We start from the raw sequence: 25,774 nt of genomic DNA on the forward strand, positions 1-25,774 counted from the left end.
GATGAATTAGAGAAGAGCCTCTGGGAAGTAATACGAATGGTTCAGAAGGACTGTTTTGAAATGGAATAGAAAGCATACTGTATTGGCAAGCCGGTTCCAAAGGACAGGAACTTATGTATCCCTTTATTTGTTGATCTGAAGTATCACGTCTTATGTCTCGAAAGAAGATTATGCGATGCTCTTTTGCCAGAAACAGTCTTATATATAACCCTATTAACATATTTTACGAGTCTTGTCGTAAATCATAGTCTTGCCTGTTCCTTGCACGGGTAATACCTAAAGGTATCACATGTTTTAAAATGAAGCCTCAAAAGGGAAATTTACCAACGGTACATGTACGGCCGTCTAGAGCTAATTATTCTTGACCCATTTATATTTTCCCATCTAAGGGATACGTTGCCGTGTTTATAAGTCTGTGCCGACAAAAATACATCTGTGCTTAGATCAGCCGCTTTCACGGTTAAGTGTTTGAGTAAGTGTTTCATATTTTTCGAAAAATTCAAGGTTTCTAGACGACGTGCATTTCACAGATTTTTTGGGGGAGCTTAAAGTTTCGTCCGATCGACTTTAAAATTGTTATTAAAGCCTACATAAGAACTTATTGAATGCAAGCTACTGCGATTTTGGAAATTCCGCCCGCAACAAAGTCATAATTATTTTCAAAGATATTTGTGAAAATATATTTAATACGTGTCTCACAATTTTGCCAAACTGTAAGACCGTTATTTTAAGTTTTGCCTAAACAACTTTTTTTGCAAAAAAATTTTTTATTATTTTCTCCAAATTAGAAATTTGTGGAAACTTTGAAGAAAATTTTAACCTTTTTGTTTATAAATCGGATAGGCTTCAAAATCATATTCAACAATATTAGTGAAAATTTATTTGATATTTCTTTCGCAAAATTCACCACTCTTGAATAGAAAATGCAGGTCAAAGGTTTGATGAACAATCGTTTCACAATCATTGATTCCAGCTTTTTTGTTTTTATTTGATGGGTTAGTTTTTATACTCAACCTCAATGTGAAAAGCAGAGTTTTTTCAATGACATCTACATATGTATGTACATACATATGTATGTATTTTCGCTATCTCCTGCTGGGGTCGTTTCAAATCAGTAAAATTTCAATACATTTTTTAATAATTTGGCGCCAGCCTCTTTTGAGTTATTATATTTTTTATTCAAAAATTTAGTTACAGTTTAATAGGTGAATTTTTAAATTTTATGTTAATGTAAATTGAACAAAAACATTAACTTATGCTAAACAAAATATTTTTCCTGACATCTCTTTTATTTATCGTGAAATCTTCATAACAAAATAAGGTACAATAAATCGATTGCAACTTTTTAATTTACAAAACGATACATCGTCGGCTCGGTGTTTCTTTAGTATTTTAACACAGTTGTGATAGTGTTAGCCGAGTTAGGATAAAAAGTCAGATGTTTATAAATATATCTTGAAATTTCGTTCATTTTCTAGCAGAGTACAAAATAGGCATGGGTACGTAATGCTCCACGCATTGTTAAATTAAAAATATGTATGTAGATAGGAATACATATTGTATGTAGATGTTTATATGTGTTTTATGCGAAATGCAATAGCACATAACAAATGTATCTACATATAAAAATACATATTTATTTAACTATTTCAACCATATTCGTTTTGTTAAATGCAATATAAAAGAGTATTAACTTTGTCCTAGGTTGTAACGACTTTGCTTCAATTACAAAACTGGAAAAAGATCTTGCGCTTTTAAAGGAAGAATATACAAAACTTCAGCGCAGTTATGTAGAACTAGAACGCAAGTATAATGAAGTAATTGCGTCAACAGCAGATCCCGGGACCACGGGAGAGTTTAGCAGCTTTGTGTCACGACTCGCACTGACGACCGCTTCATTGTATGGATGTTCCATTTACTCCGACTTAAACATTAGGACAAATAACCACGGGACAATAATGCCGGCACATAAATTTGTCCTTCATGCACGCTCGGAGAAATGGCGTAACGAGGCTATGGCTAGTGCAAAAGAACTTGATTGGAGCGATTTAGATGAAGATATAGCAACATCGCTGTTGCGTTGGATTTACACTGATATTATTGACTTACAACACGATCGACTAACATTGGGGCTTCTGCGAGTGGCGCATCGTTTCTCCTTACCTGGACTTCTCGGGCTCTGCGAGAGAGCTTTAGTGGCGTCAGTTGGAGTACGATCTTGTGTGCGATTCTATTGTGTTGCTGAAGAAGTGGGAGCTGCTAGTCTCCTTGAATACTGTTCGGGAATTATATCCACACACTGGGATGATTTAACCACACAGGACTTTGAACATATGTCAGGACCATTGCTGTTTAAAATGCTCAAGAACAAAACCAAATATCCCCTTCACTCGGCAGTCAGACTATTGCGTGAAGATGTCGTATGCTTGTGCCTTGCTGAAAATAATACAATGGTAAGTAGCGCAACAAAAACATGGACAGAATTATGTCCTAATGTGTTATTGAGATAATTGTTCTACAGACTACGTTGATTACACTCGAACCAGCAAATTGGTTATATGTAAATCAAACCTGGTTGAGCCCGCCATTCCAATTTTTTATTTACCATGAACTGAATCCTTAACCGGGTTATCTGACTAAAGAACAACCGAACTATCTTTTGTTCAAAACATTTTTATTGGGATAGTTTAAAACCAGTTTACAGATTTGATATCAAAGACAAAATGCAAAGAAAGCAAGCTAATTTTCTTTTAAGCGTAACAGAGAGCATAAACAAACAAACGGACACGCACATACTTGTTCGTGTTCGTAACACATATTAATTTTTCAATTGCTTATTTCTAAAAGTAAAAAGTGTTTGTTTTTATATATTTATAAGTATCCTCAGTGGCGTGTTGTTTGAACTCCGCGCTCATAAGTCGGCGCTCAATTTGTTTTGTCTCAACTCAATAAAAATACACACATTTTGCCTTCAAATGGTATGAAAGCATAAAGCTCGTGCTTATCACCGCAATTCAAGTAGTTAATATAATAAACAAAAAAAAGGAAATTGTAATTATTATTGTTAAGATAATAATATATATAAAATAATAATAATAATTTTCAAAATAATTATACCCTGAATACATTTAAAGTGGGTAAAAAGAGTAAAATGTTTTCGCGCAAATATAAGTAACAGCACTAACCAAAGAACATATAGATGGGACATGCCGTGTTACCAAAGTGGACACAAAAAATATCGGTGCATCTGGTCCAACGAGCGAGTAAGATATAACATATGATGTCTTTTGATCGCTTACACTACAGGAAACTACTTTGGCTTACTCTCTTCCATATGATTTGTGCGATAGAACGGGATCGCTGTTTATTATTATCTCGCTCGCACTAACTCTCAATGCTCTCTTTATGGCTAGATACCGTTTAAATGATTGTGTGTGTATGTGTCCGCACAAGCAAAAATGCCCACAAATTCAATTTTTCTCAAATATCTTCCCTTTTGAATGGACGAGTAATATGAAATAATGAAAGGGTTTGCCACGTCGATGCGAAATTCTTTCATCTTAGCACCTTATTGTTGGAAAGGGTACCTAAGCGTTGGCATGTGTGCATTTAAAAGATTTTGGACTTGCTATTCATGCATACTTGCATATTTTGTATATGAATAGAAGCATTTATGCGCATGTGTGCCTGTTGGTCCCTGCCTGCCTGTCCGATGCAAATTTGACAATTTTTTGTGATTTCTGAATTTTGAGCTCTACACACACACAGACACAAATGTTTTTGAATGGGCAGATCATGGTATGTTTGGTTAGTGGTAACAGGCTCTCTGACTCCACAAAGTGTAGATTTTGTTTCCGATAATCGATAACTTGGCCCGTTTTCAAGCAATCAATAAAAAAGTGTAAGCCTTGAGCCAGCGGGTAACTTAAGAAAAATGGTGGTCTGCCTCCCATAAATTGATTTTAAAAGAAAACTATATTTATATTTTATTATTAATATGAAATTGAAATATGGGGAAAGCATTAGTTAATCGAACTCGAAGGCACTTAAGAAATGCACCAAAATTCAATAGACTGTTACTGCTATGTTATCAGTTGTAGCGCTTTATTTAAAAATATTTATTCCCCGTAATATTTGACTTATTTGGGGATTATTTGCCGTTCTAATTTTAAAAATCTCAATTTTAAGTTACTTCAGCTTTACTTATGACAATAAATAACTTTCATTTGAAAAAATTTGATTTTATTGTGACAGCATGTGTGCAGTGACAGAAAATTGTTTGTTTGCTTAATTAAAGGATTGTGGTTTTTATGAGGGCAACTTATAATGTGGTAGTAGAGGTTTCCAAAGATAATCAATGATTTTTTATAGGATGTGATCGTTTTGTAATGTAATGTGTAATTATAAAAATTAGGGAAACCCCTAGTTTATAAAAATAATATAAAATCGTTCTAGTCGGTATAGTTAAACGCTAATTGAAACAACTGAAGTGATTTATCACAAAAGGGCATTCCAAGGCGTCAGTTTATTTATAAATGATCACAACTTTTAATTAACACATTTAAATTACATAGTTATGTGGGAAATCAAATTGTGACCACATAGAATAAAATGATCATGCTTAGCAGTTTTCTTTCTATACTAAAAAAATTTGACGAGTTGCACAATTCTCCGCGGCAATAGCAGTGAACGTTTTTTGATCCCGCCAAGTTGTTAGCCTGAATTTCTGTGCAGCCTTCCTTATATACCTCCTGCACTAAATGCTCCTGTTCCCACTGCTTATTGCGAAATACCTGTAACAGAAAAGGAGCGTGAAGGTTGAAACACGTTTAAAATAAATGTATAGAATGAACCTTATAAATGACTGATCGACAGTAAACAAATTACTAACTTAACTAAAATTTAAGGTTCCTAGCTCGTACCACTAACCATACATAGTATGTACGTTGTATGGGTAGTGCGCTTACGGTTTGGGCTGTGAGTACGGACAAACAGAATGTGGATTTTCCGATTTTTTATTAATTATTTTAGCTTGGTTGTAAACAAACCTGAGTGGTGTTCTTCTGCTGTGCACAACCTCTTGTTACAGTTTCTTGCATCTGTCCATTTTGAAGATGTAAATTAGATATCGTTTTTAAACACATCGTAGAAAAGGGACACTGGACCATATAAAGTGAAGACTCCTGGAATTTGGAGCACAAGGGTGTCATAACTGTTGCATTGTCAACAAAATACTTCTCCACAGTTACTGAACATCTGTAGCATTGTAAGACGGATCTGTCTGTACACTTCCCTGAAAGCCGAATAATTGGTAATTTGTGTTATTGTTCTAAGGTTGATATGAATTGTCCAAAACAATATTAAATCGTAATTTCTTGCAACTTTTATGCCATGGGAAAACATAAATATTTTTAATTTACAATTTCAAAAATACCTCTGACTTTGCCGCATTTATAAATATAATAAAGTAATCTTATGTGCAAACATTTTAAGACAATCATTAGAACGAATATTCTTAATACAATGCAACCCTTTTAACAAGAAACAACATTTATCAATTAGCACGCCCAAGGCTAAATACCCTTGTAGACAATTGACTAAGTTTGAAAAATATCTGGAAAACAGAATATTTTGTCAAATAAAAACTTATTTTTCGACCGATTCATCGTATAGAACTCTTAAATATTGTTGTGCGTTCTTGATAAGATTTGATTCATATATTGCTTAGTTTAATATCTTGAAAAACAACAACATTTCATTCAAGAACTTTATTTTCGATCGATAGCAGGTATAGTGGTCGACATAGTGGTCCGAAGTTTAAAAGATTTTGCTTATATATGAGAAGCATAATGAAACCAATAAATGCCGAGATTGGTTAAGATATATTGTCAAGCCAATAGGTTTTTCATATAAAAACCTGGTTTTGATCTATTGTTTCTATGGCAGCTATATAGTAAGAGGTCCGATCCGCCCGGCTCCGACATATGTACTCCTTTCAGCAGATAGACGGACCTATGCAAATGAATTATATAATATAAGTATAAATACAAAGGCTTATTGTGTCTGCAACAAAAACGATATTGAGCTCAAAACATTAAATCTTAACGTGTTTAATTTTATGAATTTACAAATAACATATAAATATTAACAACTGGTATTTCGAATTGTTATCGCTGGGCTACATACTTCTATACCTTGTATAGATAAGCAATATGGTGATGCCTTCTTATGTAATTAACATAGCTTTGCATATATTTGGAGTAAACGAAACATATTTAAATAACAATAATTTATTCGAAGTTATTTTCGTTGAATTTGCCCATTATAAGGACAACTTCGATGTACAAAATTATAGTTGTGCTAATAGTAAGAGGTCAGTGGCAGGTTTGGTTTGTTCAGGTTATTTATATACAAATTACGAGTAGTATACGATTGATTTAAGACCACCGTGAAGTATTGATATGGTCCCATATGGTGTTGAACATATATTTTAAAGAATGGTTTTACCTGTTGTATATACACATACATACATATATGTTTAAATATACATATGTCACTTTATAATACCAAAAAATACCAACCTAAACCTATAGAAGCAGCAATTAAAAAAACGACCCGGACCAGGTCACCAAAACAACGGCTTTGTACATACGAACCCATCATTTCCTGATGTGAATACTTATGTGAATACAATGTTTTTATTAACAAATGTACACATCATAAGTTGACTATTATTTTTCCTCGCGATGCAGTCACAAAAAATGTAGGTTCAGTCATTCATACACACGTGTATAGAAATGCGAATGCTTAACAATAAATTAAACAATTTGCAGGTATTGGAGAAAGTTCTAATGCTCCGAACTGTATGTATATATGCAAGTGTTGTACGTATGCCTTCTATACATTTGTGAATATAAATACATATGATAGTAGATATATAAGCTTGTTGAATTATATTCATTCCTCCGAAATGAGGTGGTATTCAATTTCCATCCCTCATTATATCAGTTGATAAACCTTTTACTTTCAAATGTTATTAAAAATAGAGAACGCACAACTACCAAAAGTATCCGCGTTTTTTCTATCGGACAAATTAAGACTGACGAATCATGACTAAAAGGAATACAAGGTGGCAAAGTAAAGAAATGCTCTAATTCAGATGCGCATTACAATTTTGACGTCATAGCCTCACCGTTTTTAGGGTTGCACAAATTAGAACAGAGACAGCACTTTTTTGTAGCTTACATTTAACTTTAAACAAACAATAAATATTAGTCAATAAAAGAATATTCGTTTTATTATGTGCATGTGTATATCTGTACGTCTCGCAAAAAAAATGTAATAAAAACCGGACTATCAGATACCCAGCTCTCAATTTCCCACAGCCGTAATATACGTTTTAGCAACAAACTATCCACCGCCTTTCTGTTACAAATTATTTCTGAACTGAAAGCAATTATATTTATGAATTTGTTTTTATTTTTTATATTTATAATATACTGGAATTTCCGTCGACTTTGAGATGAGTTATCTTTAAAATCTACGGTTCTTGTTTATTTAGTACTGTTCAGTCTACTCAAAACGGAGATGAATACAATATTTATCGATTCTGGGTAGCTATCGGGAATCGTTAACAGTCGTGTGTAAGTATACGAGTATTTAATATTGACTACAACAAATAATATATATTTAGCAGAGGTCGCAAATAACAGTCAACACTTTCGGGTTGTCTGTAAAATAACAGTTATTGTCAGACAGAATGAATAAGGGAGAAAGAAAACACACAAAGTTCTGTTTCTATGTAGTAGCACTAACCAAATAACATATAGACCGGACATGCAGTGTAAAATAGGTGGTCTCCAAAAATTGGTTTGCATCTGGTCCAACGAGCGAGTAAGATATACATATGACATCTTTTGATCGCTCACACTACAGGAAACTCCTTTGGCTTACTCTCTTCCATATGATTTGTGCGATAGAACGGCATCGCTGTTTTTTATCTCGCTCCCACTACAGGAAACTGCTTTGGCTTACTCTCTTCCATATGATTTGTGCGATAGAACGGCATCGCTGTTTTTATCTCGCTCCCACTACAGGAAACTGCTTTGGCTTACTCTCTTCCATATGATTTGTGCGATAGAACGGCATCGCTGTTTATTTTTATCTCGCTCGCACTTACTCTCAGTGCTCTCAATGCTCTCTTTATATCTAGGTACCGTTTAAATGGCTGTGTGTGAATGTGTCCGCACAAGCAAAAATGCCCACAAATTCAATTTTTGTCAAAAGTCGGTGGCATTTCTTCCCTTTTGAGGGGACGAGTAATATGAAATCATGAAAGGGTTTGCCAAGTCGATGCGAAATTCTTTCATTTTAGCTCGGTATTGCTGGAAAGGGTACCTAAGCGTTGGCATGTGTGCATTTTAAAGTTTTTGGACTTGCTATTCACGCATACTTGCGTATTTTGTATATGAATAGAAGCATTTATGCGCATGTGTGCCTGTTGGTCCCTGCCTGCCTATCCGATGCAAATTTGACAATATTTTTGGACTTCTGAATTTCGAGCTCTGCGCACACACACACACAGACACAAATGTGTGTGAATGGGCAGATCATGGGCGCAAAAGAAAATATCATTTTTGGCCCGCGGTTGTCGCGCACCCTTCTTTTTATGATTTTGGGTTTGAACCCCTGCAGCAGCCCGTTGGGTGGAAAGGGTAAAATTTTGCCAAGCACCTGTACCTGCATATGTAGGTCAAGTGACTGATCACTTAACTAGTTTTAGGAAAATTGTGTAAAAAATAAAATCTTTAAAATATTCAAATATACCAAATACAAAATAGGAGCAATTATATATTTATAGTATTCATAATTTTATTGTCTTTAAATATTTAGCTTTTTCATATATGAATTGGATCTGCAGGTAATAAGGGGTCAACATTCATTCATCAATTCAAGCCCTAAATCATAAAAAGAAGGGCGCGCGTCAGACGCGTGATAATGATATTTTTAAATTTTGCGCCCATGATCTGCCCATTCACACACATTTGTGTCTGTGTGTGTGTGTGCGCAGAGCTCGAAATTCAGAAGTCCAAAAATATTGTCAAATTTGCATCGGATAGGCAGGCAGGGACCAACAGGCACACATGCGCATAAATGCTTCTATTCATATACAAAATACGCAAGTATGCGTGAATAGCAAGTCCAAAAACTTTAAAATGCACACATGCCAACGCTTAGGTACCCTTTCCAGCAATACCGAGCTAAAATGAAAGAATTTCGCATCGACTTGGCAAACCCTTTCATGATTTCATATTACTCGTCCCCTCAAAAGGGAAGAAATGCCACCGACTTTTGACAAAAATTGAATTTGTGGGCATTTTTGCTTGTGCGGACACATTCACACACAGCCATTTAAACGGTACCTAGATATAAAGAGAGCATTGAGAGCACTGAGAGTAAGTGCGAGCGAGATAAAAATAAACAGCGATGCCGTTCTATCGCACAAATCATATGGAAGAGAGTAAGCCAAAGCAGTTTCCTGTAGTGGGAGCGAGATAAAAACAGCGATGCCGTTCTATCGCACAAATCATATGGAAGAGAGTAAGCCAAAGCAGTTTCCTGTAGTGGGAGCGAGATAAAAAACAGCGATGCCGTTCTATCGCACAAATCATATGGAAGAGAGTAAGCCAAAGGAGTTTCCTGTAGTGTGAGCGATCAAAAGATGTCATATGTATATCTTACTCGCTCGTTGGACCAGATGCAAACCAATTTTTGGAGACCACCTATTTTACACTGCATGTCCGGTCTATATGTTATTTGGTTAGTGGTAGTAGGCTCTGGCACGAGCAAAGACACTTTTCTTCGTATTTTTTTCGGACATGTTATTCCACGAACACTGAACAGAAAAAATTGCTGTCAAAGTGTCTTCTGTGCACTTGTGTGCTTCTATGTATCTAACCAAATTGCATGCATTTTTAATTGTTAAGCTTAATATTTAATAAAAATACCCATACACATAAACATATGTAAACAAACTAGAAATTATTTAATGGGTGTTTTCTTATAGCTTTAAATATATGCATGTACACCTATATAAAATAGCTTGCCTACATGCATAACTGTATTATGTCATGCCCTCTTTTTCACTTTCTTTCGCTCTAACTTTTATTGATATTGTCACACGACAACAACAAGAAAATACACTTTTCGCTTCTACTTTTTTTCGTTTTGCTTTTAAATAACACATTTCTGAGCGACCGACCGAATGTGTCCCTGTTAAGATCTTACTGTTAGAAATTGCCCAAGCAAATGTACAAACAGAGTACACATTTCTTAATTTCGAGCTCTACACACAGATAGCACACAAACGCATAAATGCTTCTATCCATATAGAAAAGTGTGTAAGTGTGTGTGCTTGGCAGGCCCAAAATGTTATCATGCACAAATGCCAACGTTCAGGTACCCTTACCCTTACAACAAGCATGGAAATTAGCAATTTTGCACATGAACAGGGCAAACCCTTTTATAATATCACACGACTGCTTTCTCGAAAGAGTGTGCGTGTGCACAAGTCGCAAAAATTGACCATTTTAAATTTTGGGTCTTTTCTTAGAATTTTGCGACAAGCCGACGATGAGCTGCCCCTGCAGAAATATGAGTTTGTTTTTTATTTTATTTTAAGGAAAATGGGTCGTAAACAAAAAAATTAGAATATGAAATATACATAAATATTTCATTTAGGTCATTCAAGTTTTTATTAAATATAAATAAATCAGATTCTTCTCATTATGCCTGACTGGACGAAGAAATACATGATAGAGCATTTGAATGTGTGTGCCTTTTCCCGCCACAGGCACAAAGGGCACACAATTGAAGAAAAAATCCCTGGCTCGCGACAAACGCCGCGATCTACTTGTGCGCACATCCACACAACACAAACATATTTATGTATGTATGTTTGTAGAGCTCGGGGTTTTTGAGAAGCTATGCAGGGAGAAAGAGATGCACACAAGTGCGCATAGCAATGAGTGAGAGCGAGGCATACTCTGCACATGCGTACCCACATATGTTTTTGGAATTAAAAACTAACATACTTATATTATGAAAAGGCATCAGCCGCAGCGACGCTGTGCGCTGAGTGAGATACGGCTTCATACTGAACGTTCGGCTTTCGAGGCCGGACGCCGGCGTTCGGCTGCCACTCTCAGCAGTCTTACTCTATCTGGGCACACTAAAATGGGCGCGGGCACCCATGGGGCTCAATCGTTGCGATTTATCGTGGTTCCTATTGCTCTGCTGTTTGCATGGTTAGTGGTGAAACTGAGCAGCGACCCTAAAAAGCATATGTATATATTCTTGATTCTTGACCAGCATCAAATGTTAACGTATCGATCTCGTAAGCTACATATAACAGCTAGTTCTAATCCGCGCTGTACGAGTTTGTTTTAAATCATCAATTCTAACAAACTGATAAATACAATTTGAGTGGACATTTGAAAAAGTGTTTGAAGTCGATCGGATGAAAAACGAAAAGTTGCAATCAGAACCTTTGGCCATTTTACTCCCGTGGGAAAATATTTGAAACACATTATTTCTTATATAACGTTGAGCCTTAAACCTTAATAACCCCTCCACTGAATTTTTATAAAGGACTTTGTAACTCTGTATACCCTTGTAGAATTAAAATACAATTTTGACATGAAATGTAACGCATAAAAGGAGACATCTCCGACCTCTTAGATTAAAGGCTTGAAACTTTCTTTCTGTTGCAGGTAATACATATGTGGTAAATGACGGGGTTAGAGCACCATATCACGTACTTGTCCATAGAATCGAACAGTCAAAAATTATATTATTGTATGAAAAACATTTTTGTTTATCAATATATCTTTTGCAAACCTGCAATTTTAAAGGTTTATTATGCTCACTATATGTATGCAAAATCTTATCAACATCGGATTACTATATCATATAGTTGCCATAGGTACGATAGGTCGAAAAGTAAGTTCTGGTAATAAAACCTTTTTTTTTATGACCTTAGTCGGGATTTTTTAGTTCCACTATGATCCTCATACATTGCAAACTCTTTTCAACATCGGGCCACTATATCATATCGCATATACATATGTATATATGAAAGATCGGTCGAAAACTAAGTTCTTATATGGTAAAATATTCTGCTTACCGAGATATTTTCTTTAAACTCTGCATTTAAGACCTTCACTATTCCCACATGTCTGCAAAGCGAGATGTCCACACGGTTCTTAAGTCTTCGGCGTGCCGAAGATATCTTTACTTTCCCGTTTAAAGTATATTAAGAGTTTTGAAGTTAAACAAGAATGGATCAACGTTTGGTAAACGGATCTTACACATAAACAGACTCTGAAATAATGGAAACGACAATTGGGAACGAATTATCTTGTTGCAAATTAACATATGTTATACCTTTCCCTTAGATTTGTATATTATAAATATTATGAAAAATATGTTATTTTTGTATTTTTCAGTTACCCGAACTGGTGAATAGTTTGTCTGAACATGGGCAGCTGCCACTGCAGATGGCATTGTCTGCAAAAAGTAATCAAATTGCCCATACTCTTGTGAACAATGCATCTGCGAACGTAAATGCCTACGATGCTGAAGTAAGTAAATATATATATTATATACATATATATATATATATATAAAACGTCTCAATATATTTACCTTGAGCAGGGAAATACGCTTCTTATAGATGCTGTGAGGAAAGCTGATCATTTTGCAGCAGATTTTCTTTTAAACCATAATTGCCTTGTAGATCTTGTATCCAGGTAATTTGCACTAACTTTTTACCAAATATTAGAAATAATTCAGTTGCTTGATTATTTAAGACCGTCATCCGATACTGCCCTCCATATCGCATGCAGCTATGGAGAAAACCAGGGTAATCAGGAAAATTTTAATCAAATGATTGATATCGGGAAAAAAATTTTACAGTGTAAGCCTAACGTAAATATTCAAAACTATCAAGGTCACACCCCGCTTCATATTGCGATTACATTTCAAAATATGTCTATGGTGGACCTATTGCTTGATGTACCCGGTATTGACATTAATTTACGCACTAATGACGAAAAGTGTCCTCTTGAATTAAGTTTAACCCTATTAAATAAGGAGAGCATTAACCTTGCTACAAAACTTCTAAAGATGGGAGCCAACCCGAATCCGTTGAAATCGGAGACAAATGACAGTCTGTTGCAAGTTCTATCTCAAGCTGGAAGACATTTTGAAGAAGCTGCAATATTTTTGGCTGATTTTGCTAATCTCAATCATCTAAACTACGGCGGAATGTCTGCCATTCACATTGCTGCCCAGAAGAATATGCCAAAACTCTTGGCTAAGCTTCTTAATGCAGGCGCATCGCCTAATATACAAACAAGTACATCCAAAATGAAATCGCCACTGCATATTGCAGTGGAAGAAAACGCTCAGGAAGTAATAAGGTTGTTTGTACATTTTTGCAAAGATAACTCTGACCAAATAGATTTCAATTGTAAGGACGTTAATGGTGACTCACCACTAAGCTTATGCTTAGCCCTAAATCGAATTGAATTGGCATCAATACTAATCGCAGGCGGTGCAGATGTTAATGCGAGAAATGCCCAGGACTTGACTTTGTTGCATCAATTTATAATGAACGGTGACAGCGAGAAAGCAGTATTTTTACTGGACCAAGGCGCCGAAGTCAACGCGATAACAGGTAAAATATACGCAAACAGTTTTTTGGTCCATAAAGCATAAACTTAAATTTATACAGCTGGGCTAAATGATTCTGTACTTTTACTGTCTTACAAATTGTTTGTCTTACTAGTAAAATGAACATGGTAGCAACACTGACTTTAATAAGCCGTTCCACTTTGAAAAATAATTTGACGTTTAATTTGTATTTAATCTTCATGTATACGATTTAAGTTGAGATAATGGATTTTCAACTGAAATAACAGCTATCCAGACCGCATTATTGTGCAGATTTCTATTAATATATTACAGATAATAATATTAAAATCGTTGAGGAAACACAGAAGCGAAAGGATAGTAAGAATTAGAGAGCTGCCTTTACTTATTATAAAAACAAAGTGTTACGGGTTGCTATTTGGCATTGCCCAAAAAAATTTCTGTCATCTTCTAGTACAAACATAGGCAGGAATTTCTTTATAAGCATCATATGAGCCCTTTAATATGATTTTCGGCACAAAATTTTACGACCCGATTGCATCGATTAAGATTCTTATATTTATATTTTTTTTTAATTTGTAGGTGAACAAAAGTCAGTCTTGCAGCTGGCTATAGACTCCCATTTACCCAAAGTTGTAGACGCGTTATGTGTAAAGGGAGTGGATCTTAGTACTTTAGATAATAGAAGAGATTCGCCATTATGGACAGCTTTGGAATTAGGATATGAGGATGTAGCCCAAATTCTTGTACGCCATGGCGTTGACACTGATTGTTGGAGCGAAGGACCTGAGGGCTGCCAGCAGACGCTGTTGCACCGAGCAATTGATGAAAACAAAGAATCCACTGCAATTTTTCTTATTCGTAACCAGTGCGATTTGGACTCGCCGCGTCAACCTTGTCCGAGCCATGAGAGCGGTGATGAAGCACGAGACAAAGCCTCTCCCTTACATCTCTGTTGCCAATGGGGTCTAACTAAGGTTGTTCAAGCACTGATTGATCACGGTGCCAATGTGAACGCTTTAGATGTTGAAAACAAAACGCCAGCACACATAGCTATTGAAAACCAGCATGAAGATATTATAAATATTCTTCTCTGCCACCCTGGCATAGACTTGAAATTGCGGGATAAATCTGGACTCACACCCTTTGCTACTGCTCTGGCCAGCCGTAATCACAAAGCAGCACAGCGCATACTTGAAAGACTTCCAAATGCAGCTGAAATAATGGATCAGCGTGGGCGTAATTTTCTCCATGTAGCAATATTAAAAGATGACCTAGAAAGTGTACTTTTTTTATTGGCTATACAAGTAGATGTCAATTCGCGTGTACATGACGCTTATCAAACAACTCCACTTCATCTAGCCGCTGCATCGAAAAATGAAATGATTATACGAAACTTAATATTAGCAGGCGCTCGAATAAACGAACGAGATGCTATCCAAAAAATGCCACTTCATGTAGCAATTGAACGAGGAAACCTGCCTGCAGTTTCAGCGATGATCCAAAACAATGCCGATTTTGATGCAAAGGATGCCGATGGAAACAACGCATTACACCTTGGGGTGCACGGGGGTCAGCTGGCGATAGTTAGAGAGTTGCTCACAGAATCACGGGTAAACGCGGAGGCAACCAATGCGAAGGGCCGGAATCCGCTGCACGAATTATGTAGAGTTGGAGAAGATAATTCTGGTGCAGCGATTTGTGAACTGTTTCTTGAATGTATGCCAAAGTATCCAATTAATGTTCCAGACATGGACGGCAACACACCACTACTTCTTTCATACATGCGAGGACAGGCACCACTTTGCAAAGTTCTTGTAAAAGCAGGTGCTTGTCTTGGCGCTCAAAACCGAGAAGGAATTAGTATTTTCAATTACAAATTAGCTACAGATCAATTGCTTAACAAATTGTTGGACCAATTGCCACAGGAGTCGCCGTGGGCGGAATCAGAGTTGTGCCAAGAGTGTAGCTCAAAGTTTTCACTTACTATAAGAAGGCATCACTGGTAAGTAGTACAAAACTATTGCATTGAATAGATTTTAACCATACCTCAATATTTTGATAGTATAGTGTAACAAAAAGCCATTAAAATGTATAAACCTTTTTGTGCAAAGGAATGTAACAGGCAGGATTCATCTTTATCTAGTCGTGTTCGTCGGTCTGTATGAAAACGTGTCTAAGAGCTAAAGAATTGATATTTTGAATAAATTTGTTGTATGCAATTGATATTGTGGTTGCCGTTTATTATACATAGATAAAAACAAGTATGAACGCTTTACTGGCGTTTTCTAAAAACCCCCTTTTGGTTTAAAAACCCAATATTAATTCCAAAATGATTATGCAGGAACTTATAGATATATTATGGACGGCGGTACCAAAAAAATGATATATACATGATCTGTAAAGACTATAGAAGCTACAATCCAAATTGATAACTAGGCGACTTTTAAAAACTTTAAAATTTATTGATTGTTGGATACGGGCAAGTTATCGATGATCGGAAACAAACTCAAGCTGCGCGGGCCCTAGGAGGACCAGCATTTAAAATTTCAAGTCTAGCTCTTATAGATTTTGCGATCGATACGGCATGGCTAAATCGACCCAGCTCGTCGTCCTAATCGAAAGTAAATATATTTTGTATGGTCGGACATGCCTCCTTCTGCCTCCACAGGTGTACGAACCCAAAATAACATTTTTAATGGGTACGGGGTATAACATTTTTAAAACAAGTAAGAGGTTCTAGCCGAGAGCTCCCGACTAGGGGATGCAGCTCGCGCTACGCGCTTTTTAGCTTAAGTAGTAATAAAAATAAATTTAAAAAAAAGTTCCCTTGGCAGGGTTCGAACTCGCAACTGGCCACATTACTTGCTGCTGCCTCTACGCAGCAGCCACACCAGCCAAAAAAAAAAAATGGTTTCTTCAGCAGGGTTCGAACTCGTAACTGACCGCGCTACTTACCGCCGCCTCTACTCAATAGCCACACCAAATGAGAAAAAAGCGAATTAAAATAGCAGCACAGAAAACAATACAATGGCAATTGAAATGATGTTGCTAGAATTCAAAGAAGACGCGCATGAATGTGTGTGTGTACATGTATATAGAAATTCTTGGAATTTGCTGCCGCACGTGTTTGCAGGACAAAACACATTTTCTTTCGTGAAATTTTCAGTAGTAGATCTTAGTGTACTATAAAATATTCGTTTATTCTCAAAATGACAATTGCATTTAAATTGTGGCAATACAAGTTGGTTTACTAACATGATTTATAGCTTTTAGGTGGTAGCGGGGAGGTGGCGATAGCTATAAAATGAAAGATACTTGATATATATATACTAATCTAGAAGCTTCATGTCCAGTTTGGTGAGTCTAGCTCTTATTATTTACCAAAATTGCTCAAAAAACAGGATTTCGAAATCGATTTTAATCGATTACTTGAAAACGGGGCAAGTTATCGAATATCGGTTTCTTATAGGTTCTGAGATCCTTGCGTTCATACATACGGACAGACGGACGGACGGACAGATAGACGGACATGGCTAAATCGATTTGGCTGTTGATGCTGATCAAGAATATATATGCTTTATAGGGTCGGCGATGCTTCCTTCTGCCTGTTACATACATTTGCACAAATAATTTATACCCTTTTTACCCATTTTCAATGGGTTCAGGGTATAAAAAGAATACCAGAAGGTATTTGAAATTTGTCTGGTATTTTGCAATGTATTGAAGGAGATGTCGTCGACCCCATAAAGAAATCGATATAGCCTTGTCCGTCTGTGTGCCTCTTTCCAAGTTAATTAGTTCCACAGTTTATTATCTTTACTCAGCAGCTTTACTATGCTCCTAACATCTTCCATCGGGGTGTGTTATCAGATATCTTTTATATAACGATCGACCTTAAAAAGAGTTATTTACGAAAATAAAAACAAGTATAAATATAATGTCTTACTGGTCTGATTAAGGTTTTTCTTTAGATATAAAATTGTTTGTCCTAATTGACTCTTTACGAAAATTCATCTGATACGTGTTTCACATTTATCGTAAAACCACTTCACTTGGTTGATAAACGTTATAGTGGCGAAGTTTTAGGTTCTGTCCGAGCGGCTTCAAACTTATTTCCAAACCACTACATAAAATTAAATGACTACGTGCATCGGGGAGTGAAGTAAATTTTTTTAATATATTTTTCGAAATATTCACCGCTCTTGGAAGGAAGATGCTGTTCTAATGGTTAATGAACGAAAAGTTACTTTTCGGCCTCAAGATTCTCACCACAAGGCTAACATGGGAAACCGTAGATTCTACCTTATGGTTCTCTATTCGATAGGATTTAAACATGTTTTTAAATGGAAGTGGAGTGCAAGATAGTAGGGGTAGAATTACATTTTGCAGGCGGAAACTGTGTGAAAAGTAAAATTTAAAATTTGTATATACATATATATATATACATTTTATTTATTTATTTTATTTCTACTTCAGTCGACATTGTGGGCGAGTTTTGTGTTCTAAGTGCTCCAACAATGATGTACCGATTCTTAAATTTGGTATAAATAAACCTGTACGAGTTTGCAATGTTTGCTTTGATGTTCTTCATGGAGGAAGTTAAAACGTTAGCCGTTTATATCGCATGCTTTTGGAACCATTTGGTATGTATTGTTTTATTCTATATATATTCGTGTTGATTGACTAATTGGTAATAAACGCGCAGGAATATAAATATTTGGGGCAAAGCTGTTAAATATTCTTCATCTGGTCGGCTTATTTTCAGAAATCGATCAATATACGTCATTGAAGGCTTCTTCAGACAACTCACGTTTTTAAACCCCGAACCCATTGAAAATGGGTAAAAAGGGTAAAATGTTTTTGTGCAAATGTATGTAGGAGGCAGAAGGAAGCATCTCCGACCCCAAAAAGTATATATATATTCTCGGTCAGCATCAACAGCCGAGTCGATCTAGCCATGCCCGTCTGTCTGTCCGCATGTATGAACGCAAGGATCTCAGAACCTATAAGAGCTAGAGAATTGAAATTTTACCTGTAGGTCCTCCTAGTCTATGCGCAGTACGAGTTTGTTTCCGATATTCGATAACTTACTCCGTTTCGGATAAAAATCGATATTGAAATCCTGTTTTTTGAGCAATTTTGGTAAATAATAAGAGCTCGAGTCACCAAACTTGATATGTTGCTTCTAGAAAAGTATATATAAATATATATATATATATCAAGTATCTTTCATTTTATAGCTATCACCACCTCCCCACTACCACCGCAAAGTTATAAATCAAGTTAATTATCCATCTTGTATTGCCCATCAATTTAAACCACAATTTATATGTAATTGACTTTTTGAGAATACACAAATATTCTATATTCTGTTTTACAATAAGATGTACTGTCGAAAATTTTATTAAGATCTTTTAAGAAACACAAAAGTTATGTGCGCACGTGTTATCAGCAGCTAGCGCAAATTCCAAGAATTTCTGTATACATGTACACACACACATTCATGCGCGTCTGCTTTGAATTCTATCCACAGCATTGCAATTGCGATTGTATTGTTTTCTGTGCTGCTCTTTTAGTTGATTTTTTTTCTCATTAATACTCAATTATTGGTGTGGCTTTTGAGTAGAGGCGGCAGCAAGTGGTGCGGTTTGTCGCGAGTTTGAACCCTGCCAAGGGAAAAATTTTTATTTTTATTTTAATTTTTCTTTATTACTACTAAAGCAAACGAGCGCGTAGCGCGAGCTGCATTTGGTGTTAGAAGAAGAGGGTGTAGGGTATTCCTTAGTCGGGAGCTGCCGACTAAAACCTCTTGTTTTATTTTTAATTTGTCTTTATTACTACAAAGGAGCGCGTAACCCGAGCTGCATTTGGTGTTGGAATTTTATTATTATTAAGATTATAAATATTACTATAGTTAATTACAACTAGCTAGCGTCCAGGCCTTCGCCTCTAAATCAAATAATTACTTTTAAATTTGACTGGTTAAGATGCATTCTTTTATAAAGTTGCAAATCTATTTTATATTAAAGGGTGAGACTAAGGATAGGTAGGTCGATGTAAATGAATTAGGGAAGTGGGTTCTACTTATCTTTTCCAGTTTTCGGCAGGTATTAGGAATGTAGTCGATAACTCCCCTCATAGCGGACAGTTAGGGTCAGCAGGTGAGCGTGGGTGACGCTGCTATGTCCGATCTGAAGGCGCACGAAGTTTGAACATTTTGATCGGGAAAAGTTGACGGTGAAACGCAATTTATCCAGATGTGGATTGACCTCCTTATACCTGTGCTGAAAATGAGCAGCTCCCGATTATCTGTGATCGTAAATGGTGTCGAATGACATTTAGCATGTTTTCAGCGGATGAAAATAACGTGAAGGTGGGATTCTTCGACATTGATTTCGCTGCAGTATCGGCTAGCTTGTTTCCTATAATACCTTTGTGAAGTTTTACAGGGGTTTTTATAAGTGAGTCTCGAATTTGGACAATGGTTGGGTTGGAGTTAGAAATGTTGTTATAGTTTTGCCATTTTGATCGACACCAAGACTGCAAACGCAGTGATATCGTCTGTTTTTGGGGCGTCTGTGAGCAACCAAGTTCGGTTTTTATAAATTCGTTTGGCTGACTCTTTGGAAAATAGCTTGCAGCAAGAATCGCCATTGGTGCTGTTTTTTGGAAATTGGCGTAACGTGCTGTTGATGGAAGATGTGCGCAGAAGTCACGGTGGTGCTGTGGGCTCTCTAACCGGAGGTGGTGGTATAATGTTACGTTCTCTGGGGAGGGCGACGCATCGACGTAGCGTGGAGATAAACTGGAATCAAACATATCGATTTGAAGTAGTTGGTTTGGATAGCAGAAAAGCTTTGGTATAAGTTTTGTCGTCGTTTCTGTTATTTTGTCCTCGATAGACGGCAGACCAGCTTCCGCTAGAATAATACTTCGACAGACAGCAGTATGGTATTCGTTAGAATATTAATGTTAATTAGTGAGTGTTTGGAGTTAATGTATTGAATAATATTCTGTTTTTTTTTTTCGTGTCTCTTTCTTAAATATAAACAATGGTTCTTAAATGTCATTCTCTTATCGCTATATACTCCGAGTATCCTAAGAGCTTGGGCGCATTCTATGGCAAAATTATTAAAGGTTAAACTAGTGTATGTACATGTACATCGGGTTATTTTGCAGATAGCAGGATTTTAAATTTATTATGTTAAAGGATTTCACCACAGCCTATCCCCAATTATAATTTCCAATAAGTATATTATTAAGAATTATATTGAACTTAACAATATCTTTCATTGGACAACTTTGTTTATTTCTTCAAATGCGATAATGAATAAAGTTTTAGACAGATTCGATCGTTGAGGAATGCCGTTGTGTATATTATGGTAGTTGGATAGCACGTTGTTAATCCTAGCCCGAAATGAGCGCCGGGTCATAAAAGCCTTCAGTATATTGAAGATTTTCACACCCATATATATTATAATTAAACAAATTGAGATCTGTGGTGGCTTTAAAAGACTGCGGAGCGTTTTAGTGCGTATCGCTTTGATGTAATTCGACAACTGAACTTATAGAGTTATGCTAAGGCGGCGAAGCGAGGCGATTTCGCTCCAAAGCGAGTGATAAAGCTTTATTGCGCTCTCACTCCGCCCTAAACCTAACTTACACTAGACTTCATGTTTTTCAAATTCATTTTTAAAATTAATGCGTGGATCTGCGCCAACACCGGCCACCATGAATCGCTTGGGGGCTTCATTCCACGGTTAGCCGAGCCAAATTGTGGATCGGCCTTTTAAAATTTCCGCCACTAGCCGTCTTAATCTCTGCCACTCTTACGACGCCGTCCTCTCCTGCGTGCACTGCCGTCACTCTGCCGATCTCACTGTCTGACGACGGACCTCTTGAGCGCTGATTAACCAAAGTTGCTCACGAAAAAGACTCACGAGTGCTCTTGGGCCAGCATGACAATTCGTCAAATGCAGGTATCTAATAAAGCTTCTAGCAAATTGGGAGCTTTTTTTTAAAAATAGCGGAAACTTGGCATCATTTGAAATAGGAGCATTAACAAGTATTCCCCCTACTCGCAACAGCGAAAAGGAGCACCAAGATCCATTATACTCATGTATAAATAGATCAAGACGCTGCAGGCTATCACCCACGCGTATGCCCCTTTGAACTCTATCTATGTCATCTTTAAATTCAACTCGTTGGCTGACTTCAACCATTTTCTCGAAAGCTTCTTTCCTTTCGAGCGCCGTAGGGATACTCTCAAATTGTTCTTCTCGATTTTTTCATTTTTGAATAAAGCGGAACACATAAGCAAACACTCTCAGCAGCCTGGCATGTGATGAAAAGCTATCGATAGTTGCCAAGATATCTGATCGGTCTACCAAAGCTGCTAGTCCAACAGCTGTTTTGCGGACTTCTAGGGTTCGCATCTCATCTGTCATCAGATGCTGGTTAACCGGCCGGTTCCTTCAGAAATGAAGGGCCATCAAACCACATCGACGCAAGTAATTTATCGACATCGCAGCCTCTTGAAACAATATCTGCTGGGTTTTGCTTTGTAGGTACATGGCGCCATTCAGCTTTCTCTGTCCATTCTTAGATTTCAGCCACTCGATTTGACACAAATGTTGCCAAAGACGAAGGATGTGACTGAATCCAATGAAGCGTGACTTCAGAATCAGACCAAAGAACCGTCCGTTATATCGGTAATCTTATGAGATTTCTGATTCGATGACAAAGATCTGCGAGAAGGTGAGCCGCGCACAGCTCAAGTCGGGGAAGAGACTTCGTCTTGAGGGGGGCTACTTTAGATTTGGATGTCAACAACGAAATACGACAACAATCTGCAGTGTGGCTGCGTATATATACGCATGCGCCAAACGCTCTTATTGAGGCGTCGGCAAAACCATGTATCTCGATCGGTGAAGTTGGCTCTGTAAACACGTATCGTGGTATCTTTATTCGTTGCAACTGAATCAGAGTAGATTTAAGTTGCTGCCACGAGTTATCCGAACTCTGAGGGACAGATTCATCCCAGTCTAACTTCTGAAGCCAGAGCTCTGGGAGTAGGATTTTTGCCTTGATTATCAGAGGGCTTAACAAGCCAAGCGGGTCAAATAGCCGCGATGTCACCGAGAGAATGTTCCGTTTTGTCGCTCTAAGACCCATGAAAGAATCGTCAATCTTGAATTGAAAGGCATCTTCATTCGGTAACTACAACACGCCAAGTGTTTTGGTTGTGTCAGACTCTTAGCTGCGTTTGTTGCGGAGAACTCAGGAGAATTCGAAAACCATTTGGTTAGTTCGAAACCTGCGGTTTTGAATATTTGCCACACTGCAGACTTAATTGTCTGAAGGTTCTCTACGCATGCAGCGCCAGTTAGTAGATCATTGACGTAAAAGTTGTGCCTGATAACGTCAGCAGCTTTAGGGTGTGATGACTCGCTCATCTCACTTAGCTTTGTTAAACACCGTATTGCCAAAAACGGGGCAGGCGCAGTGCCGTAAGTTACGATGTTTAACCTGAAGAACCTCAAAGGGTCAGATGGGTTCTTTCTCCACACTATGAGCTGGAAATTTCGATCCGCTTCGTGCACCATGACCTGCCTATACATCTTTTTGATGTCAGCTATCAACGCATATTTGTGGAGTCAAAATCGAAGCAGAGTCGAGTACAGCTCCTCTTGAATGGTCGGTCCAACCATTAGAAGGTCGTTCAACGCAATTTGAGACGATGTCCGACAGGACGCGTCGAAAACAACGCGTAACTTTGTCGATGTGCTTTGTGGTCTTAAAACACACTGATGCGGAATGAAGTAGTGTGGAGTACTTGGAATCTGATCATCTATTTCAGACATGTGACCTAAAGTTAAATATTCCTCCATGAATTCCAAGTACATGCGCTTATCGGGATCTCGAGACAAGCGTCTTTCAAGCGACAAAAAACGACGCTTAGCAACCTCAAAGGAGTTACCAAGCTGATTGGGATCTGATTTAAAAGGCAGTCTTACTTTAAATCTACCTGACGGCAGTATTTCCAAATTATCTTGAAAGTGGCTCTCACATAACTGCTGTTCAACTGTTTGGACCTTTTTGGCTGAAGGCAACTCTTCGAATGACCAAAATTTCTGCAATGTTTTGTCTATCGAGGTATAAGACTCTTCTTGGCAACTCAGATTGACAGCATGAGTCTTCTCACGACTTAACGGCGTGTAACGCCCCGATACAATCCAGCCAACAAGTGTCTTTTGCAGAATCGGACAATTCGGACCTTGTTTAATCTGATCGACAGACAGAAGATCAAAGAACGTCTCAGCTCCGATGAGCATGCCGATCTTTTGTGGCTTATGAAAATATGGATCAGCCAACTGCAAGTTCTCAGGGATTTTCCAACCACTGATATTGACCGTATGGTCAGGCTGGTATCCAGAAATGGTCTTCAAAATCCACAAATCTAATTAGAACTCATTGCAATTGACTCGCGACTTCACCACTGTATGAAGTGGTTTTTCTTACTTTAGTATAACATTGAGCAATCCCAAGTAAGCTGATACTGGCCTCTTCTCTACGCAGCTGCAATCGTTGTGCTAGCTCCTCTGTTACAACATTAATTTGTGATCCAGAATAGAGTAAAGCTCTAGCCAAAACGAACTCGTCACTTCTCGTTTTAACGCTAACGACTGCGGTAGCTAGGATTACACTATCAGACACATTCGCATGCATAGCATGTGAAGTCGATGGTTGATCCTGTGCGGAGTCAAGGGGTGGTGGTAACGCTCGAGTGTTAGAAACGGCAGAGTATCTATGCAACAGTGTGTTATGAGAACGACTGCATACTCTACACTTGTTTGCCTTACATTTGGCAACAGTGTGCCCCTTTCGAATGCAATTGATGCATAAAGGAGCCGCCTTAGCGAACTAAAACCGCTGTTGTACTGAAAACGCGGCATATGCTGAGCAATTCAATATCGAAGGGCCTCCGGAACCGCAATATAAACATTTTGGGGTCACTTTATCGTTCCTTCCACTAGCCACAGAACACAAAAACGAACTTCGATTGTTGTTTTTGGAAAAAGCCTTTGAATCTGGCTTCGGGCCATCGGACGAAGCTTTGGCTGATTCTTCAGCAGAAAGGTGTTGTTATCTACGATTCAAGACTGTTTCACAATCACTCCATAGTGGAATGATTGCATAATCGAGTTGATTCTCCCATTTTCGTCTGGTCATTGGGTCAACTTTGTTCATAACGAGGTGAATGATAATCGCGTCAGAAATCTTTTTGTCATCACCTATTGACAGGAGCGAGCCATAGATGGCGGAGACAGTGTCAATCATTGATCTCAATGATGCCGCAGAAGGCTGCGATATTTTTGGCAGGCTAAAGAGAGCCGAAATGTTTTCATTAAATATTAGACATTCATTGTCGTATACTCTCTTTAGGCTGTGCAATGCTTTTAAATAATTGTCCTCAGTGACTTGAAACGCTCTAACAGTGCCCAGAGCTTCACCTGAGAGACATGAGATCAGAGGATTGAGTTTCTCTATGCTCGGCTATGCTATGCTATGAAAAGGGGCATAGCTATCCGGACGTGCAAATAAAACACCTCAATCGTGTCGGCGATGCTATGAGAAAATGATGTACTAATTAAGGCTTTTAGCTTTTCATTTTCATGTCTTATGTATTTAGTAATTAGGCACACTCTCATGTTTGTCGACACATTAATAAATAAATAAAAAATAAAATTAAAATAAACACCCGCATCTAGCCATCAACCTTGGAAAGTTGATAGCATCTACTACTACGTCTGTGTAATCCATAGTTTTTACTTTTTGCTTTTATCAAGCATTTTAAAATTTTTTTGGTCAGGGATTAGTTCGCAGATGGGCACCTTATATACCTTTTTCGAATAAAGAATATTGCCAAATAGAATTAATAGATTGGCACCCACAACTTAAACACCAAGTCACCTACGAAGCTTGTACTATTCATCTAGGCTCGACTATCTCTCGACTTATTAGTCAAAGCATCCCGTGCCCTCTCTTACATTTGATC

The 25,774-nt window shown here is 37.4% G+C and overlaps 1 protein-coding gene across 5 annotated transcripts in view; it reads left to right on the plus strand.

The window, feature by feature from the left end:
• The first annotated feature begins 1,351 nt into the window (after window positions 1–1,351).
• The window catches only part of LOC135432636 (rabankyrin-5), a 40,154-nt gene continuing 15,731 nt past the window's right edge, over window positions 1,352–25,774 (plus strand). The window contains exons 1-7 of one of the 5 annotated variants that reach the window (XM_064688368.1): window positions 1,353–1,499; window positions 1,705–2,453; window positions 12,507–12,641; window positions 12,715–12,809; window positions 12,870–13,738; window positions 14,296–15,718; window positions 18,193–18,359. In XM_064688368.1, the coding sequence (XP_064544438.1) occupies window positions 1,496–1,499; window positions 1,705–2,453; window positions 12,507–12,641; window positions 12,715–12,809; window positions 12,870–13,738; window positions 14,296–15,718; window positions 18,193–18,319 (3,402 nt within the window). In that variant the 5' untranslated portion in view covers window positions 1,353–1,495 and the 3' untranslated portion in view covers window positions 18,320–18,359. Of the gene's footprint in view, window positions 1,500–1,704; window positions 2,454–2,521; window positions 2,976–12,506; window positions 12,642–12,714; window positions 12,810–12,869; window positions 13,739–14,295; window positions 15,719–15,778; window positions 15,940–18,192; window positions 18,360–25,774 lie in introns of those variants that run through there. The other 4 variants (XM_064688376.1, XR_010436944.1, XM_064688385.1 and 1 more) reach the window with 4 other exon arrangements.

Source organism: Drosophila montana, unplaced genomic scaffold (genome assembly GCF_035044405.1).
Source record: "Drosophila montana isolate Dmon_TW-CO22-7 unplaced genomic scaffold, ASM3504440v1 contig_1498_1, whole genome shotgun sequence".
Classification (NCBI taxonomy): Eukaryota; Metazoa; Arthropoda; class Insecta; order Diptera; family Drosophilidae; genus Drosophila; species Drosophila montana.